The sequence below is a fragment of the Monomorium pharaonis genome, chromosome 3 (genome assembly GCF_013373865.1).
Source record: "Monomorium pharaonis isolate MP-MQ-018 chromosome 3, ASM1337386v2, whole genome shotgun sequence".
Lineage (NCBI taxonomy): Eukaryota > Metazoa > Arthropoda > Insecta > Hymenoptera > Formicidae > Monomorium > Monomorium pharaonis.
The window spans coordinates 29,869,181-29,888,204 of NC_050469.1; the positions used below are offsets into that span (position 1 = coordinate 29,869,181).

At 36.9% G+C, this 19,024-nt stretch overlaps 2 protein-coding genes across 4 annotated transcripts; one reads left to right on the forward strand and one right to left on the reverse strand.

Annotated features, from left to right (window-relative positions):
- Positions 1–511: 511 nt before the first annotated feature.
- Positions 512–5,981, forward strand: LOC105837162 (ubiquitin-conjugating enzyme E2-24 kDa). 3 transcript variants are annotated; one of them, XM_012681700.3, is made up of 6 exons: positions 512–1,060; positions 2,404–2,538; positions 2,681–2,731; positions 2,861–2,993; positions 3,850–3,997; positions 4,148–5,981. In XM_012681700.3, exons 2-6 carry the CDS (start codon positions 2,408–2,410, stop codon positions 4,243–4,245), a joined length of 561 nt encoding a protein of 186 aa, XP_012537154.1. In that variant the 5' UTR covers positions 512–1,060; positions 2,404–2,407; the 3' UTR covers positions 4,246–5,981. The 3 variants fall into 3 exon arrangements, with proteins under 3 accessions (XP_012537154.1, XP_028044690.1, XP_012537156.1); XM_028188889.2 differs by lacking the exon at positions 512–1,060 and adding an exon at positions 1,127–1,385; XM_012681702.3 differs by lacking the exon at positions 512–1,060 and adding an exon at positions 1,569–1,758.
- A 411-nt stretch (positions 5,982–6,392) lies between these two features.
- On the reverse strand, positions 6,393–18,992 carry LOC105837161 (CD63 antigen). Its single transcript, XM_012681699.3, has 6 exons — positions 18,644–18,992; positions 12,524–12,712; positions 12,007–12,177; positions 11,591–11,818; positions 10,859–10,920; positions 6,393–8,997 (listed from the first exon to the last, which is right to left on the reverse strand). The coding sequence occupies exons 1-6, from the start codon at positions 18,704–18,706 to the stop codon at positions 8,979–8,981; spliced, it is 732 nt and encodes a 243-aa protein (XP_012537153.1). The 5' UTR covers positions 18,707–18,992; the 3' UTR covers positions 6,393–8,978.
- Between the last annotated feature and the right edge of the window lie 32 nt (positions 18,993–19,024).

The window sequence follows — 19,024 nt, forward strand, 5'->3', positions numbered from 1 at the left end:
GTGCTGCCAGACCCCCCGCCATGGGTCAAGCCGCGCATGTGTAATGGATGGCAAATACAGTTATGTGTATTATGGGCGCTTAATTTTGGCGGGCCCAGTACTCTCAGTACAGAGGATATCTCAGTAGTATTTTTGCCAAATAAAATATTTTTCTTAATTACAGAAAAATGTGTACTTTTTATCATTATGTGAACATTCTACTCTCTACTTATCCACGCACACCTGAGTGTGTAGTCACAAGAGTCTACAGATTTGTGATACGTTACTGTATTTCAACTCGTAAGCGCATGCGTCGGCCTACCGTGCCGGGCAACCCGGCAAAATCTGGCAGCTCTGGGCGACGCAGAGACGCAGAGATGCGCACGTTTCGGCGCTCGCCGAGAGGAGAAGGACGCCGCGATCGCGATTTCGGGACATGAAAGTGAGATGAATGGTCGCGATACGAGGACGAGGACCTGAGAAGCGCTGGGCTTCCGGGACAGGACAATTCGCGAGGGCGATTCGAATTCCGCCGCCGCCGCTGCTGCCGCATCCTCGTCCGCGATCGTTTCTTCTCGGCGTCGTTGTCGCGTGCTCGTCGCGGCCGTCATCGTCATCGTCGTCAACATCGTTGTCTGCGATTCATCGGACGGATGTCGTCGCGACAAAGTCGCGCGCGTTCCTCGTGAGTGTTGCTGCTGCTGTTGCTTCCGCATCGAGAGCTGCGACGCGATTCCGTCGTAGGACGCGTTACTCGCGCGGGCTTCCCCGCGTACCTCCGCCCTGACTCGAGGACGATAACGGAGTCGCCGTCTACATCGCCGTCGCCACGGGCCGCGAGCATCCCGCTCCAGATTCATCGCGCGGCTCCATTATCCCGGCGACACCGTCGCGCCGAGGCGCCGACGAGGGAGCCGTCTCGCGTCTGAAGCGGTGGACCGGTCGGTCCTTCCCCGCGCCGCTTCTGTCTCTCTTCGTCTTCTACCCCCCTCCGCCGCTCATCGTCGGCGACCCGGCGAAGCTAAGCCGCTGCTTGCCGCGAGACGACGGCAGCAAACACGGCGTGGACACCGGACACGAGGTACAACGGCCGAGAGGCCGAGCCGAGCGGCGCGCTTACGTTTCTCTCGGCCGCTTCTTTTCTCTCGCGGCTCGCGAGGACCGCCGAGCCTCCCGGGGAGAAAAGAAGGAAAAGATACGGAGAGGGTTAGGAAAGAACGGTCAGAGAAGTGGCATCCTGTGTGTATGTATATATGTGTGTGCGTATGTGTGTGTGCGTGCGTCGTGCGCGGGTCGTGTCTCCGAAAAGGGACACGGAATGTACGTCGGCTCTGAGGTTTTCCAGCCGCAGCCAGAACAAGCCTCGCCTCTTGCTTCCGCGCGCGCGCGCGAGAGAGAGAAAGAGAGTGTGTGCATTTATGTGTGTATATGTGTGTGTGTGTGGTGTGTGTGTAGCGCAAGAGAGAGGGGGAGGGGGGAGAGAGAGAGAGAAAAACGCGTGCTCGTCCGTGCGCTCCGTGAAGGGAAATCAATTTTGGGCGCGTTGGACCCCCCTCGGGAGTCGCCCCCCGACCCGGTAATAGACGACGACGCGATGACGAATTGAACGTCGAAGGTCTTCGTCCCATTCCCTCTCGGGAAGCCGCCCGCCCGGCTCCTCGGATCGTCGTGTCCATCGCACGTCGCGGCGCCCAGGCCACGCGACGCCGTTTAAAAATATACGACGCGCTGGATATCCGGAGCGAGCGAGCGGACACTTATCCCGGCGTCGACGATCAAGTACGCGCGATGTGTTTATGTTTCTGGCCTAGGCCAGCGCGGGGCCGGGAGGGGAGGGCCGTGAAGGCAAGGGGCGGAAAATTGTGTGTTTTGTGTCGACCGTGACTCTTTGTCGTGCGACACATCGCGAGCTACCCCTCCCCTCCCCCTGTGACCGGGTGAGAGAGTGAGAGAAAGAGACGACCGGAGAGTTCCTGGAAGCGTTCGATTTGCGCTATCTACTAGTTTGTCTATATAATCGGCGTTTCTTGGCTACTCCGTGTCGTGCATATCGTTAACCATAGATTTCGGTTTACTTCGTACGTTCGACTTCGTTTGTTCCGCTCTGTTTGTTGTTTTTCGCACGTGCGACATCGGTCTCTGCGAACAAGACTCGTTCTACCGTTTTCCTTCTTCTTTCTTTCAACGATGGATTTATGCATCGTACACACTAATTTTCAATAATCTCGGCCATTCCGTAAGAATATCTCGCAAATGCCGAGCACGGTAAAACGAAGATGTAAAAATGCAATGCGTACTCCATCGTACCCTCCCATTACTGTGCTCCAAAATTAATCGCTTTTATGATATTTATCCTTCCATTAAATATCGCCAATTGGAAGTTCATGCGTAACATCTGTGTATGTGTGTGTTTTTTTATCACAGAGTCATGTCGTCGGGAGCAGGCTCTAGTGGAACTGGACGGGGACGTGGTTCCTCCTTGGCAGACAATAAACCAGATAGTAAAGAAGCTAAGCCAAATCCAAAGATGTCAAAAGCTTTAGGAACGTCCGCCAAAAGGTAATGCAATAAACTCATTATGCAACACAGTAATTGCATGTATTTATAGTAATAAAATAAAAAATATTGGACATTAATTAAAATATAGCAAACATCTATAATTACTTGTAAATACTAAGTGTTTTTTACATTTTTATTTTAGGATACAAAAGGAATTGGCAGAAATTACGCTAGACCCACCTCCCAATTGCAGGTATTGTTGACAACTACGATCTCTTAAAATAGTATCTTTTATACTAATGTAATAATGTGAATTATGAAATAATTATATACTTTAAAAGAAAAATATGAAGATTTAATTGTCAACCAATTGATTTTACAGTGCAGGACCAAAAGGCGATAACTTATATGAATGGGTTTCTACCATATTGGGTCCTCCAGGTTCGGTTTATGAAGGTGGAGTGTTCTTTCTTGATATACACTTCTCGCCAGAATATCCTTTTAAACCTCCTAAGGTAGGTTGATGGTTTCTTTGATTTTTTTTTAATTGTGTGTAATACAACAGTACAGGATTACATTAATATATCACAGTGTAAAAAAATTGATAGAAATTTAAATCAAAGTATTACAATATTTAAAATATTAATATTTGGAAATACTGATATTTTCATATACAGTGTTTACTCTTAGAAAAACCTGGAAAAAAATTAATTTTTTATTTTAGAAAATTATGAATTTTTATGGGGACTTTATTGTGATACAAGGAAAATTTTTGGATGCTTTTAAATTTAAATTTAGTCTACTTTTTTAACAAATTTATTTGATCGTTTTTTTTGTGATAACTTGATCAACAATAAATATGGCATACACATATATGTTCTCCTTCTTTTCTTTTGTGATATACAAATTTTTTAAAAATAATTAGTGACAATAAAAAAATGATACATGTATTTTTCATTTTAAATTAACGTTGTGTCACAATTAGTTTATTTCTTTTTAATACTTTCTTAAATTTAATATTCAAAATTTAAATAACTTTTTTTATATTAAAGAAGATTAAAATATATAATAAAATGTATTTATTTCAAAATTATGTTAAAAAATTATTTAATTTTACTTAGAATTTTAAATAAAATTCCTGAAAAATTCAAACATTTTCAAGAAATTTTTTTACAAAATTTTTGAGTAAATATTTACAATTATTTATTACATAATGAATTATTTAAAGAGATTGGCAAATATTGCAGTAATAATCCCTTGCAACTATAAAATTTTCTGATAAAGTTTATAGTCATTTTTTTATTTTTAATTAGTATGACATATACTTTGTTATATACAATTATACTCCAAATAAACTGTGTTATTCTGCAGGTTACATTCCGAACGCGCATCTACCATTGCAATATAAATAGTCAAGGAGTTATCTGTTTGGACATATTAAAGGACAATTGGTCCCCTGCATTGACAATTTCAAAGGTCTTACTGTCAATATGTTCCCTTTTAACAGACTGCAATCCAGGTAGACATATTATTTATGATTATTTAAATTTGATATAAGATATATACGATGTATGATACTTTTCTCATATGGCTCTCAAGATTCATTCTGGCAATGTATTTTCTTTTACATAATTATTACGTCGATCTTTCACACGATATTATCTTACAGCTGATCCACTGGTAGGTAGTATAGCGACGCAATACCTACAAAATAGAGAAGAACACGATCGCATAGCGCGGCTTTGGACCAAGCGTTATGCCACATGAGCATATTCTTAATTCGTATTCGTAACTCCTATTAGTCTCATGCCAACCTATGATCATTGCTGCTCTCATACAACTTGTCTCATATTGTAGCCTGTGTACACATCTCTATGATCATGTTGGTCAGAAAATACAAGTGAGCAAAGACCGTTTGAGATCAGCTCAAACACATGATTGTGATGTGCTTTTATGTAGAGTATGTAATGTGCCTAAGACGGATGAATGTGCGTGTTTAAACAGTGTGCTAAGGCATAACGAGACAGGAGTTTTTCACTTAAAAAAGTTACAATGAGATAGTATTTAAATGGATTGTATTGTTTCCAAACAATACCACCCACGATGCTGCTAATATTTCTAGAATAGGAGATAACATGAACAATATTGATAATCTGTAAGTAATTAATAGATATATAGATTATAAGTTGTAAGTGTAGAGGCCCATTTTTTCATAATTGAGCTCCCATATTTTTATATTGAATTGTTTTAAATTTAAATTATTACGTTCATATATGTGAAGCCTGGCTCGAGGTGTACAAGCCGATGGCATGTAATTATAATTTAGCTGCTACAAAACTCGCAACTACAATTTTGTGTTCATAATACAGTAATCTTAACGCTCTGCATGAAGCAGACGTTATGCTTGCGCTATCAGACATAATTCAATTTGTCTGGACCTTATCCTATTGCAAAAAATATTGTAATTGTAAATAAATATTATTTACTGTATACTTATACGCTGATACATTCAAGAAACTTGTAATTTTGACATCACATTCTGTCTCGTCAATTATACATACATATTATATATGTATGTGTAAATTGATGTCTGATCAGTGATTGCGCCAATGAGCCCGGTTCATTAATTCTAATTAGTGATTTCTTATCCTTTTCTATAAAGTATAGTTTTAATTTTTTATGTATAGGTAGAGAGAAAATTTAACAATGACGCTAACCAATGTTGGTATAATCCACGAATGTTCTTTGTCTATTATTTCATTGTATCTAAGGAGATACAATTACATATCAATTTTGTTGCATACTCGAGGTCTAAAGTCCAAGTTTGCTAGAGATTTTATTGTCTTCGATGTGTCAGGTATATATATGTATTGAGCGTCTCCCGAATAATTTTTCATAGTTTTTTTTATATTATATGACAATTAGATGAACAAGGTGATTAAAATCACTTTGTACATATCTGTTCTAAAATATAGGTAGTTGCTTAAAAATATCGGGTAGTGTGTGAGTGTAATTATAGTTTATTAAAAAAAAAATGACGAAGGAGAGAGGGGGAGAGAGGTTTACTTGACAAATACTGATATTGTACAGTTTATCATGTAAAGTGAACACTACATCCCTTTCGTCACGAAATTCGAGGAATGTAAATATTGCGTGAAATGCATGTGCAGAATATGCGAATCACGCAGAAGTTCCTACTACGACAAAAAAACGAAATATTCTTGAATTTTAATTTAGTTGGCGGACTTTGGCTTCTTATATTTTGTAAGCCAGTATGCAGTTTCAACTTTATGAATTGAAGTGTGGAAGATAAAAATTTCAATCAGGATTGTAAATAGAAATCATAAGATAGTACATGTACATGCCCCGTGTGCATTTAAAAATTACCAGAAGATTAACAAAATATAATGGATCTCGTGTGTATACACTAAATAAACATAATTTAAAAAACCATGCTCCTTTTTAGAACCGATCTGAAAATTCAAGCACATTGAAGTCCCTTGTAAAAAAAAAGGAAGAAAGGAAATAGGAAGAAAGAGAAAAGTCATTTCGTAACATCTGCCTATACGTGGTTTCGATGATCCAAATAGATTTATTAAAATTACAAAATACGCCAAGAAGTTAGCTGATTCATGAAGTTTTTTTCGTATATTAAAAGTATGAATGTCAAACAAAGAAGAAGCAAATGTACGAAGGTCAGTCTTATATATTGGTAAACAATCTTTTAATGATATAACAAATGAAATACAATTTATTATACGCTGGTCTCTTCGGTAGTTATTATTGTTACCTTTCCTTATGTTTTCTTACAATCTTTTTTTTAGTTGTATTCTATAGGACATAGGAGATTTAAATTTAGATCAATTCTGTGAAGGTTCCTAAAGATGGAAAGGATTTTGATTAAAAACACTATATTTAGTGTCATTAAATTTATTAGTATACATAAAAGCTAGATGAATATGTGCTAAGGACATGTTGGCTCCTAAAATGCCGTAAATTAGTTATATTGTAATAACGAAATTACATTTGTATCACTAACGATACTAATAATTTACGTTTATAATAAAAATAACATAAGCAGCCAAAATAGAATTTAGTACAAAGTTATTTGTGTCTGTGGGTGTTTGTATGTATGCGTGTATGGTGTGTGTCGAGCGTATGATGTGCGTGTATGTGTAATATATATATAATATGTATATATTGTATGTAAAATACCAATGTTAGTTAATACTGATTACAATAATCTTCGTCAGTCTTTTGCGTTGCTTGGTACAATTAATACATACAGAGTCTAAATTTTCAATTAAAATTTCTGACAAAAACAGGTGATTTTATATAATCAAAAGGAGCAAACGTTTCGGACAAGTGCTAGTTTCGAAGCTACATTGCGCATGGTCGATAGGTTAATATCATTGAAAATGCTTTCTAATCTCTATTAACTTATAACATAAACGTTACTATGTTAGGCACACTTTAATATCTCATAGCTATTATTTCTATGTTTCTGCAATTATGGTTATCCTACGGACGTTCATGTTTATTTCTGAGATCTTGTGCATTTGCCACTTGTGTATGTGTGTGTGTGTACGTGTGCCGATGGTAAATTTAAATTATTTCAACATTATTGTAAAATAGTTAAATATATCAATATTCTTTGTTCTTACATATAAATTATTTGCAATAAATACGTTCTCCATTTTTTCAGACATATACGTTCTAATAACGTTCGATATATATATGTCTAAAAGGAATGTTATAAATTTTCATGCATTTGTATACACAAGACTACAGAAACTTACATAATTCAAATTTAAGTCATGGTACTTGAATTCGTGAAATCGACAAGACGCAGTGAAATTTCTAAATTTTTTTCCCTCTCACTTGTTACGTATAAATCTAAAATGAATATTTTACATTTTTTACGTACTTAAACCCACGTAATGTTACCTAATGGCATCCAATTGACATAAATTTCAAATTGCATTTAAAATATGCTAAAAATTTCTTTAAATGGAAGCAAATGAACAAGTGGTTTTACATTATCATAATTCATTCTCATTTAATTCCCTTTTCCAATATTATTGAAAGCTTTTTCAATAGCGAAAAATGGAATGAGGTTCAAAAAAAGTCTTTTTAATGTATCACATAATTGTCCTTTAAAATCATTTATTTCTTTTCAGAAATAACTTGTTGCTCAGTAAAAATAACGTTAATGCTTTTGCTTTGGTCCCAAATATGAATGAACTTAGCTCTAAACATGCACAAATATTTTTTTCCAGCAATACTGTCAATAGTATATAATACAATAAAGAATCGATATCAGAGTTCACTGACATTACAAGCTAAATTATTGACAGGATAGAGCTAGCTTCCATTTCATACTCCATTTAAATCGAGCTAGATGTTAAGCGCTAATTTTGTTACTTCATCGGTACATAATGTACAGAATTTCTGTGTACATTATGTGATATTACATAATGACACTACATATACATGCATACGTATATATATATAATATATATATGTATATTTCACGGGGCACCGTCGATTACGAATAAGAGTACACTTTTCTTTGTTTTTCTTTTTTTGTAAAACACAGAAAATCATTATAAATTTAATACAATATTATACTACAACATCGTATATATTATAAGTATTAGAGACTGTACTTTTTTGTCGAGAGAAAGATGAGGAGGCATTAAAAACGGATGCCAAGACTGCATGTATTCAAATATAATATACTACATACTATTTTATGGTAATATTAAATTATATTAGAACACAAGTTTGCTTGCAATTAACATAATTCTTTATTCTGCACTCTGAGGAAGATTATGCAGAAATAACTTTTTTTTGTTTAAATCTGGCAAAAAAATTAAGAGGAATGATGGCTACATCGGATACTATTTCTTACAATGATACAGAGGATTGTATATAATTCGCAAAAGATTACCAAACATATAAACGTATCACATGAAAAAAGTAGATCAGACATTGCATCATGGCACATAATTTAACAGGCACCTTTTGTCGTACATGTGCCAAAATTAATCAACATTACATTGGTAATCTATGATAAACAGGATCGTATACATTTTTGACTAGTTGTTTTCTTTTTTGCTTTTATATTGCATGTGACATATATATTTTTGGCAGATATTGGCAGTAATTTGATGTTTAAATTTAATAGGATATGTTCAACGCATATTGCTGCTTCGTTTGCCTTTTTTTTCATTTTATAAGAAAAAGCGAAGTAACGAAGGACGCCAATTTGCATTCTCTCAAAAGTATGTAATTTCACATGCATTACATACGTGCATACCGAAACGTTGCTAACTTAAAGTATCGCTGTACACTAAATACTTGTGACATCATTCCTCTTTGAGTATATATTTGTAAGCACAATAAGAATGATTACGGTCGTAATGAACCTACAAGTATTTATTAATCAATGTATGATGAACAATATTATGAAAAAATGCCTCCTAACTGATGGCAGATCAGTGTGCTGTGGTTTCGCTGTAAGTAAAAATATTAAATCACTAGGTATGAACATAAAATATTTGAAAAAAAAAGAACATCTAGTTTTACGGCATATTAAGCAGTATAATTTCAGTATGTATAGTACAAACAACGAAAAACAAAAGATAACAATTCACAGTTTTTGTGTGATTACTATTAAAATGTAGAGATTTTAATATTTTCTTATTATTAACATTGATTCGCAACGACTTTATATAATTAAGTTGAAACAATTTCTCTATTACTGTTTTAAACGAATGTAAATCATCTGATTGAAATCAATTTTATTATGAAATTATGCTTTACTATAATTTTCATATAACATGAACAACTATTACATTTTATCTATTTCTATACACTTATACGTCTCATAAGACATTTTTCATGTAACACTATGTAAACTTTACATTGTGGTAAACAATAAAATATTTTAATGTTATATAGTTTTTTTTGTTTCTATTGGAACGCACAGCACGCGCGGCAACATATATATGTGTAGTTAACATGCAATTGCAAATTGAAGATAACATTTCTTTTTTATGTCTTTCAACTTGTTAAACATGGAAATTTTTCATTAATCTGAAGAGTACCATTTAGCCACAAATTAGAAGTAAATATACCAAAAGAAAAAAAAAACAAACAAATTGCGCATTGACACATTGTTACTTTCAATCACAGCTTCTTTGCAGTTCACGAGTATAGTACATCTTATCAACTGGTTAAAGTATAATTTTCTCTTTGAATGGATTATATAACATGCAATAAAGGAAATGCCCTTTATCATACACCATTGGGTTAATGCTGAGAAGATATTCATGTATCTTAATACTTCATTTTGCATCTTGAGCTTGCCTTATTAGTGGCCTCTTTCACATAAATTTTACATGTCAAAAAAGATGATGCACATACATACACACACACACACACACCCACACGCATTTTTTCAGAATGTTTTATGAATCTTAAAAACATTGAATTCAAAATAAACCTATATATAATAATATAACTATAACAAAATAAAAATTCATGAGTTTAATATTTACTGTAAATATATATATATATAGAGCAAGTGTGTTTTTAAGTGTGGAAATAAATTACAATATACTCTTATTAGAGTATATCTATCCAAAAGCAAAATGAAGTCTTAAGAGATATGAATGCTCTTAAAACTTGAAGATGATACTGCTAAATATTATAGCGGAGCCTCGACAACAAGTTCAATATACACTACGTCATGCGAAATATTATGAAGCGAAAATATAGAGAAACGACAGAAATACACTTTTGCTAATAAGCTAAACAATTACTCACGTGAAGCAGACATTAAACAGAAAGAAGCTTTTAGCACATCTTATAGTGATTTGTATTTTATGTAATTTTTATTATCGAAATGTATGGTTATCGTGGCTCAACTATAACAGTATCACAATGACACTGAACAAATTAGATATACACTTATTAAAAAATGTATAATCTCCAAGAGTAACAGAGTAACTCCGTTATCATTAATATACAAAGTTGTTCGAAAGCCTATTGTAAAAATATACAAAACATACGTGTGTGACGTTTTTATGCCTGGTAAGGCCCAAATACCAAAATAGCAGTGAAATTCTTTGGAGATTCTTTAAATCGTTTTTTCACTTATCACGCACTCTTTGACGAAAAAGAATTAACGGTTTCTTTGCAATGTGTTAAGAATAGAAGCGATAAAAGAAAGAAAAAAAATGTATGTAATTGTGCATGGTTAAATGGTAACAAAATAAGGGAAAAAAATAGTGACAGCTTGTGTAATAGATCAAGTTTTATACAAGTGCAATTTTAGGCTTGTTGCAATGAAAATTTGTGTCTATCAGCTTACACAGTCTCATACTCGCGACGAATTGAGCGAGCCAGACAGCACGCAAAGACTACTCCAATCAACTGGAAAAAAAATTGTTTTATAGTTATATTTTTTCAGATATAGCTAAAATTCTTTACTTTTTAGTGTTATTAGTATAGTGCTTAGATAACTTAAAATTTTCTAGATAAATCACATAAATGTTTCTTAAATAAGAGATCTTAAAAAAGATTTAACTTTAAATTTATCTAAATAAAAAATTATTTATTATTTTATCGTAAAATAATAATGACAAAGTGTTTTATAAAAGTTTTCGAGGTACTTATAGTTTTAAGATAACTTTTACATTGCGCTGTTATTTATTGATCTATGCTGATTTGTGTTATCACTTCAAAAAATTCTCCTAGAATAATTCTCCTAAAATAAATAGTAATTTGGAAATTGAAACTAATGATACAATACTTTATTCATTAATTTAAATAATTTGAAAGATAAAAATTCTATTTAAAATAAAGATAGAGATAATATTTTAATAATCTAAGTAAAGATAAAATAAAGACATTTCTTCATTTAGATAATTTTATAATGGCAAACATTGTATATGTATATTATTATTTGTAGAAATAACATTGTAATAAATTTTTTCTTGTTTATTAATACAACTATTCGCATTAAAATCACAAATATAACTTTTTATTATAACATCACAGTGTTAAAGTGATATTAAAAATTCGTGATTAAATTAAAACTTACTTGTATGAGGGCTACCCCTATGCCCACTCCTCCCAGGATCATAGCATTATTTTCTATAGCAGATTGCAGTTTCGCCATACAACCATCATTGTACACGTGAATCGAATTTACATCGCATTGGCCCTGAGCAGGAATCTCTTTGCAACAGGAATCGGGAACAGTATTGTCACGGAAATTATTATGACCACGGGGCCAATCTACAGGGCCATTTATACCACAGCATTGTAACTAAAATGATATTTTAATTCTCAGTTAATTACAAATTCTATTAACAATATACAATAAAATTAATATAATATTTATTCTAGCTAGTAAGGACTTTTTTCCTTACATTATAATATCAACAATAACGTTTTTTCTTACAGCAATGATTAAAGATTTATACAAATCACGTACAAATTATTTAATAAACTCACATCATGTTGCATAATATCCCATGAACGACGAATATCCGGATTAAGCTCATATTGTCGCAAGGTACCATTCAGACGATTTTCTAGCATATTAGAAACTTCTCCTCTCATCATGTAACCTGTGATTCCAGCGCCCAATTCCAAAGCAAATATTAGTAGCAGCAGGACCGAGAACTGTAGTAAATCAAAATTATTATACATACATACATACATACATACATACATACATACATACATACACACACACACACACACACATATATATATATATATATATATATATATATATATATATATATAAAGTGTAATATACAGAATATCGTGTTCTCAGTAAAGTCTTGAAATGAAAGTTTTTTGATGTAATTATGCCTCAGTAAAAACTTTTTGTTATGTTATATAAAATAAAATAAAATATTAAAAGAAATAGGTCAAAATCTCATCTATTGTCATTACGGGAATGAAAAGTAATACTAGTTTTAATTTTAATAACAATTTTAATAACAATTTTTTTAAGCCTTACCGTTATTATCATGCAATGATTTTCCTTTACAGCACCGCAGCATCCAAAGAATGATACAAGGAAGACTATGATACCGACTACTATCATTAAGAGTGGGGCTGCAAAGAACCAACTATCCACGAAATTACTGTACCCGCTGTAAACGACCAGAATAACTCCGCCCACCGAAATAAATACGATGCCGGTGATCTGAAATAATACATGAAATACTTATTGTTAATCCTTTTATCATTATATTTAGTACCATTATATTTATTCATTTTATATACAATATAACATTCATATCTTTACATATATTATAATGATATGATAGAAATATTCATTTATGTATTATTTGAATTTTATTTTTGTACACATTATTAAACGTGATTCTGAATTTTGTTATAATTCCGTGTTTTGTTATTATAATGATAAGATATGATAAAACACAAATTATAATCTCAGTGTGAAAACAATATGAATATTTTTATTACGAATTATATACTTGTATCACTGTAATTTACTATTACATATAATTATATAGTTTTTTATTTTTTTAGGATTTCGTTTCCATTATATTGATAAGATACGACAAGTACACAAATTATATTCTCTTCAATGTGAAATTTTACAATGTATGCATATCTTTAAATCGAGGATTTAAATCGAGGAAAGCAAAAACGAGCAGTAAAAATGCTATGATTATTTTAAACAACTCCAAAAATAGCATGTTTTATTTTTATTTTTAGTTCATTGTACGTGCTTCGCGAATTTACGTAAAATTGTATGTTTTCTGGCATATTATATTAGCGCTTACTGCCACAAAGCGCGTGCTTCCGAATCTTCAATTAGAATCATTACATTTAAACACTATTCGAGAAACACTCTATTGTCTGTATTATCTCGCAAATACATAATTAACGAGAGCTTTAGAGCGCTCGTCAAACTTGATATTGCTCTAGAAAAATTCTTCTGCTTCCCGTTCAGGGAAAAACTCGGACGAGTTGCAATCGACACCTCGAGTAATTTAGGACGGACATTCAATACTTCTCTTCCGTGCTAATAGCTTAGCTTTGAGTGGAAAGCATGATCGCGTAAGAGCCGCATTGTTTACCAACGGGAAGCGCATAAAACTGTTATAATTACGCCGTCTTAACTTTCAGCAAAACTGCGCGAGAACGACTCTCAGGTAGATTACGAAACTCTACCGGTTCTACCGAGAATTGTATAAGAAATTCATTGTAGTATGAAAATTAGAAAGATAACATTTGCAATGCAATCTTGTCATTTGAAAACTACGAAAGAAAACTCGAGACGTATCTTTTCGTATTTCTGTACGTGTATTATCGAGATAAAGTGCAAAAGTTCCCAACGCAGAAAAAACCGGTTTTTCAAAGCCGAGCACGGAGGCTTAAGTTCAATAATTCTTTATCTACGTTACAGATAAGGCGACACCTACGCGCGAAAAGGGACAGCGAATCGTTAAACGTGACTCGTTTACCATTCATTTAATTTATTCCAAGTCGTTGACACATGGAGCGTGTGAGTACCCAGGTAGCACGTCCCTCAGAAATTGAATAATAGCAGTATTAAATTGGCCAGTAATTAATCACTTAAAAGCAGTGTCGTTAATGCCTTTAATATTCAAAATAAATAATCACTGACTGATTTAATACCGCTAGTATTAAATTTTTGTAAAGGCTATTGGCTGATAAAACTGTTTACATATACTTCAAACCCTTTAGAAAACGCATATAAAATAAAAATATGCTATTTGGATAACGCTTTCATATACGTGCGCTTTTTCATGTCGTTACATATAGAAAAAAAATGTTCTCGTGCTAAGAAAAGTAATTACTCTATTTTTAGTCTTCTTCTTTTAAGTAACGATTATCCTTGCAAAGAATATATATTTTTAATAATGGTTTTAAAATATACTCGTCATTTACTTGAAACAAGTAATTTTACGTAAGGTAAACTTGTGCGTAAACACAGAACAATGTATACTGGAATTGAGTATTATTAGTACTTAAAAAATTTTATTTTTCATATTCGCGCATGTAACACAAGCTCATCATAGGAACAAATTTGTTGAAAATATATTCTTAATCCTAATAAACATAATTCTTTAATTTGAAGAATATTAAGTTAAAATAGAAATATATATTCAATTTGCTTATTATTTTGACTTTTCTACGATACAATTTTGTAACATTCTTCAAAAAAAAAATATCTTTTTCTATAGTATAACATAATAAATTTTTCTACAATTTGTGACGAGTATATTTCAAAATAATATTCTTTGTTGAAAATAACCGTCATTCTCGCCAGAAGAGCAAGAGTGAACTGAACTAACTATAATCGCTTTTCCCGGCAGCGTTTTTCTGGCTTGTGGAAGGATTGGTTCTACCGAGGCGCGCAACCGGCGAAAGGAATTCGTCGACGAACGGCGGCCCGTTCCCGTTGCCGGATCTGTCTAAATAAAGACATCTCTCTCTCCGGCGTGCACGGGAGCCGACGTTCTACGGCACAGGCCGCCGCACCCGGGGAGAAAGAAAAAAAAAAAAAAAAAGAAAAGGCGCACGCGACTGCAACATCGTCGCGACGCTAGGAAGACTACGTCGTCGCTCGTCGCCGCTCGACGACGAAGATTATAGGCCTCTCTCCCCCTTGGTATCTATGTGGTTACCTACGTGTCTTTCACCTACGGCTCACCTACGTTACGCGCGACCGTAGTGTAGGCCTCCGAGGCGAACGCGAAGCCGAGCAGGCCGACCAGACCGGTCGATTCGCGCTCGCCCTCGAGCGATGCCGAGCCGAGCCGAGACGACGGCGGCGCGCGTACGCTAACAGGTGACTCCGCTACACGATGAACTTTACGTATGAATCTATTGAAAAGTTTCAGCAACGGGGACGTGCCCAACGCGCGACGATCCATACGATCTGGAGTGTCCTAGAAAGCGAGGTGTAGAACACGAGGGGATGCGCGTACGCGCTTCTTCCCCTGTGAACTTTTAAGCCTATAGCTTCTAAGAGCTCACTAAGGGTCAATGAAAGGTCCCGTTGCGCTCCCCAAACGCAGCCTCGGGCCCAGTTACCACCAATGTGTAGCTTAAGTTTAAAACTCGATCTAACTTACTTCCTATCTTTTTCTAATTCTAAAAATCAGAAGATTTACTAAAAGTAAATTAAATTTAACAGGTTTAAATTTAAGCTGCATCGGTGCAATCGGGCTTAAGGCTACCTTCAGGGAGTGCACTATCAGCGCTTATTGCGTTGCTCTATTTACATTGTCATTCATTAGACGTAAAATAAAGATAGAACGACCCAATAGCGCTAATAACGCGCTCGAATGCAGAGCCTGGGGATGTCATTGAAAGAAAGCGGTGGGTTATTCTATCAGGAGTTTTAGCCCTGCGTCCGCAATCGTATTTTTACTCCCTTTGTCTGCAAACTGGGTCTTCTTTGTCTGCGGCGCAAGTTCCTTTACTGTTTCAGGCCTTTAAAAAAAAATCTACTTTTATAACATATCTGTTATCAGTTTTCTACCTTAAAAAAAAAAAAAAAAAAAATTTGAAATGTTGAAACCTTTTTTATTTAATAAAAATTAAAGTTCGAGTAGTTAAATTTGTGAGAATGGAATTTCGCTTTTGCCAGAAGGGACCCCAGACAATTGCGGACGAAGGATTAATTTGATAATCAAGACTCGGAAAGTTTGAGAAACGAACAACGATCGTGTCCCCTCGTCGGAAAACGAAATCAACTTGGAATATCGCAGGGAACAAAGCCACCCGTCGTCGTGCTCGTATTTCTTCTGAATGCGCGCTGTTTATAAACGCGGTCGCTGCGCTGGCATTTCACGCTGGACGGATCATTAAACGGTTACAATAAGGGACGCGCACGACACAGACAACCCGCCCCTGCCTATCTATCCTTCGCAGCGTTGTTTTTGTGTCCTAGATCCTCCCGACCGCCTGTACGGCGACGGCGTTTTACGTATGCGAGCGTCTCTCTCTCTCTCTCTCTCTCTCTCTCCTGGAACGGAGCGTGGCTTTTGGTTTAGTTTCGCCCCAGCCCCTTAAATAAACTCGTCCCTCCTTCCGTCAACGTAATCGAAACGCCATTCCTTTGTTACCATTCGCATTTCGGTCGAAAGGCGACAAAAACCAACCACCGACTTGAATAAATTTTTTTATTCAATCGTTTGTCAGTATCGATGTCTTTTACGCGGAAGAAAAAACTTTCCGCCGAAATATCTGAAGTTAACCAGACGCGTATACAAAAATAGCTTTGTTCGACTATGAAAGATAATTATGCGGGACACTCGAGCAGTGATGATAGTAGCGCTGCAAAAGAGTTCGTCTTTCTAGCAAACAGGTTTGGGGCGTCCTAGATTATTATTTTGATGGCCCGAATTATTTTTAGATCCACGCAGCTAAAGTTTTAAATAAATAAACCCGCGGCAAAACCGCGTAAAAAGTCGTAAAACGTTTGTTTACATCATCTTACTGCTATAATTACTCGTCTCGCACATCGCTGCAAAAGATAAAAGATAAAAAAAAAAACGATGTTCTGTCGGATAAAAAGACCGCTGGAGAAAAGGACATGCCAACGTTACGACGGCAAAGATTGCAGATCTCGATTACGTCGGGTCTCTGGAATTTCGGCCTTGAATTATTTCCTTACGCGATACGATGTTGCACGTATTTTGCAACATATTATACAAGTTCGATATACGTAATGGTGTCGCGCTCGCGCGCGCACGACTACGCTGGACAGGTGAACTCTAGATTACGTTAAACGCAAAAGGAGACGGGTGAGAGGGAGGAGGGAGAGGGAAGGAGGGGTGAGGTATCGATCGCTTCATCCATAACGCTTACACACCGAGGTTCTGGAGCACATAAGCACCACAAAGTTTCCCTCGAAATGATACCCTCGTACTTACATCATTTATTCAGAAACGCGATACGGTTTCGGTCACGCCATGCAATATCGATTAGATTATTATTGTCATTAGATAATAGATTATCGGCACCGGACGGGGTGCCGCGTGGACGGCGCGTCGGTGCCGGGTGCGGTGGGAAAATTTTTTTTTTTCTAAAAAAAAACGAACAAAACGACGGCACGGACGACAGAGAGAGGATCTCCCCCCTCGCCGTCGGGCACAGTCGTGCGTAATATCGATCCGATACGCCCAAGATTGCACCGTGTCAACGTAACCATAAGGAACCTTCGTCGCGGGAGAGAACACGCCGACACACATCGATGACGATTAAGGCTGGGATCTACTCGACGCTACAAACCTCCTCGAGCATCACTTTTTCGATTGATCAATAAGATGCTTCGGAGCTTCGTAACTCGAGTGGACCCAAGAAGGCTGTTAATCTATACACCTATCACGTTTTAATTGCAGTCAGAAGGGAGGAGGAGGAGAGACATCGTCTGCTCTATCATCGGACAAACATATCGCGTTCGCGGAAGGTTCAGGTCGCGTCGACTCCCCGGGTCGAGCTTGCTCTGGCTGTAAGCGATCGCGTTGATAGACGCCGGATTGGCATATAGGCAGACGTAGGACAGTCTTCGATCGGCGACTTCGATTCATTTACCGTTCGGACGAATTACAGTCCGGTCGTTCGGCAAAACAACAAAACAAAAACGATCGAGATAAAAACTCTCGTGGAAAGTTTCACGTTCCACCAGACGATCGAGATAATCCGACGTCACCGACGTCAGTTGAATCGTGCGCGACTCGAAAGATAGCGGAAGAAAAGTCTCGCTTTCCGCGAACGGATTCGCGGAATCCGTGATCCAATGATTCATCGGCGTTCGCCAGCGACGTTGCCGAGTCGCCGTCTATGTCGGAACAGGCGGAACTCGTGACGGGAGATCGGCGATCCCCGGATGCTCTCTCCCGGTCACGGGGGGGGCTTGACCGATATGTGTGTAACAAAGCCCCGGCGCCGTGCGCTGGACGGGCGCGACGCGACGCGGGGCGACGCGACGCCGAGACGCTGACGCCGACGCGACGGCGGTCAGGATAGCGGAACGGAGAGAATGACGCGGCGTCGGCGTCGATGCCCCCTTACGACATCGCGTTTCTCCTGCCATCCCCCGTTCCCGGTTTGAACTCCCGTTACTCACCGCGAATATCAGGTTGAAGAGGAACAGCAGGTACTTGACGCAAGCCATGCCGCCGGACACCATTTTTGCACACTCTCACTGCGTGTACCGGGCTTCGTATGAGATCACTGAATTGCGTGTAAATACGCGAATACTACACAGCGCGGAGAGAAGTTGTGCAACGTGCGGCTCCTCGGCACACGCAGCAGCTGCACGCGGAAGTGCGGGGAATCACCACTGCGGTTTGCTTCTTCTCGCCGTTTTGTCGCCTCTGACTCGCCGCCTTCTTTCTCTATCTATCTTTCTCTCTCTCTCTTTCTTTGCCGCTCCTCCGTACGTCAACGACCCCGAACTCCAAACACGGGATGCTCGCGCGTCGACTGTTCGTCGTCAAATGCACCA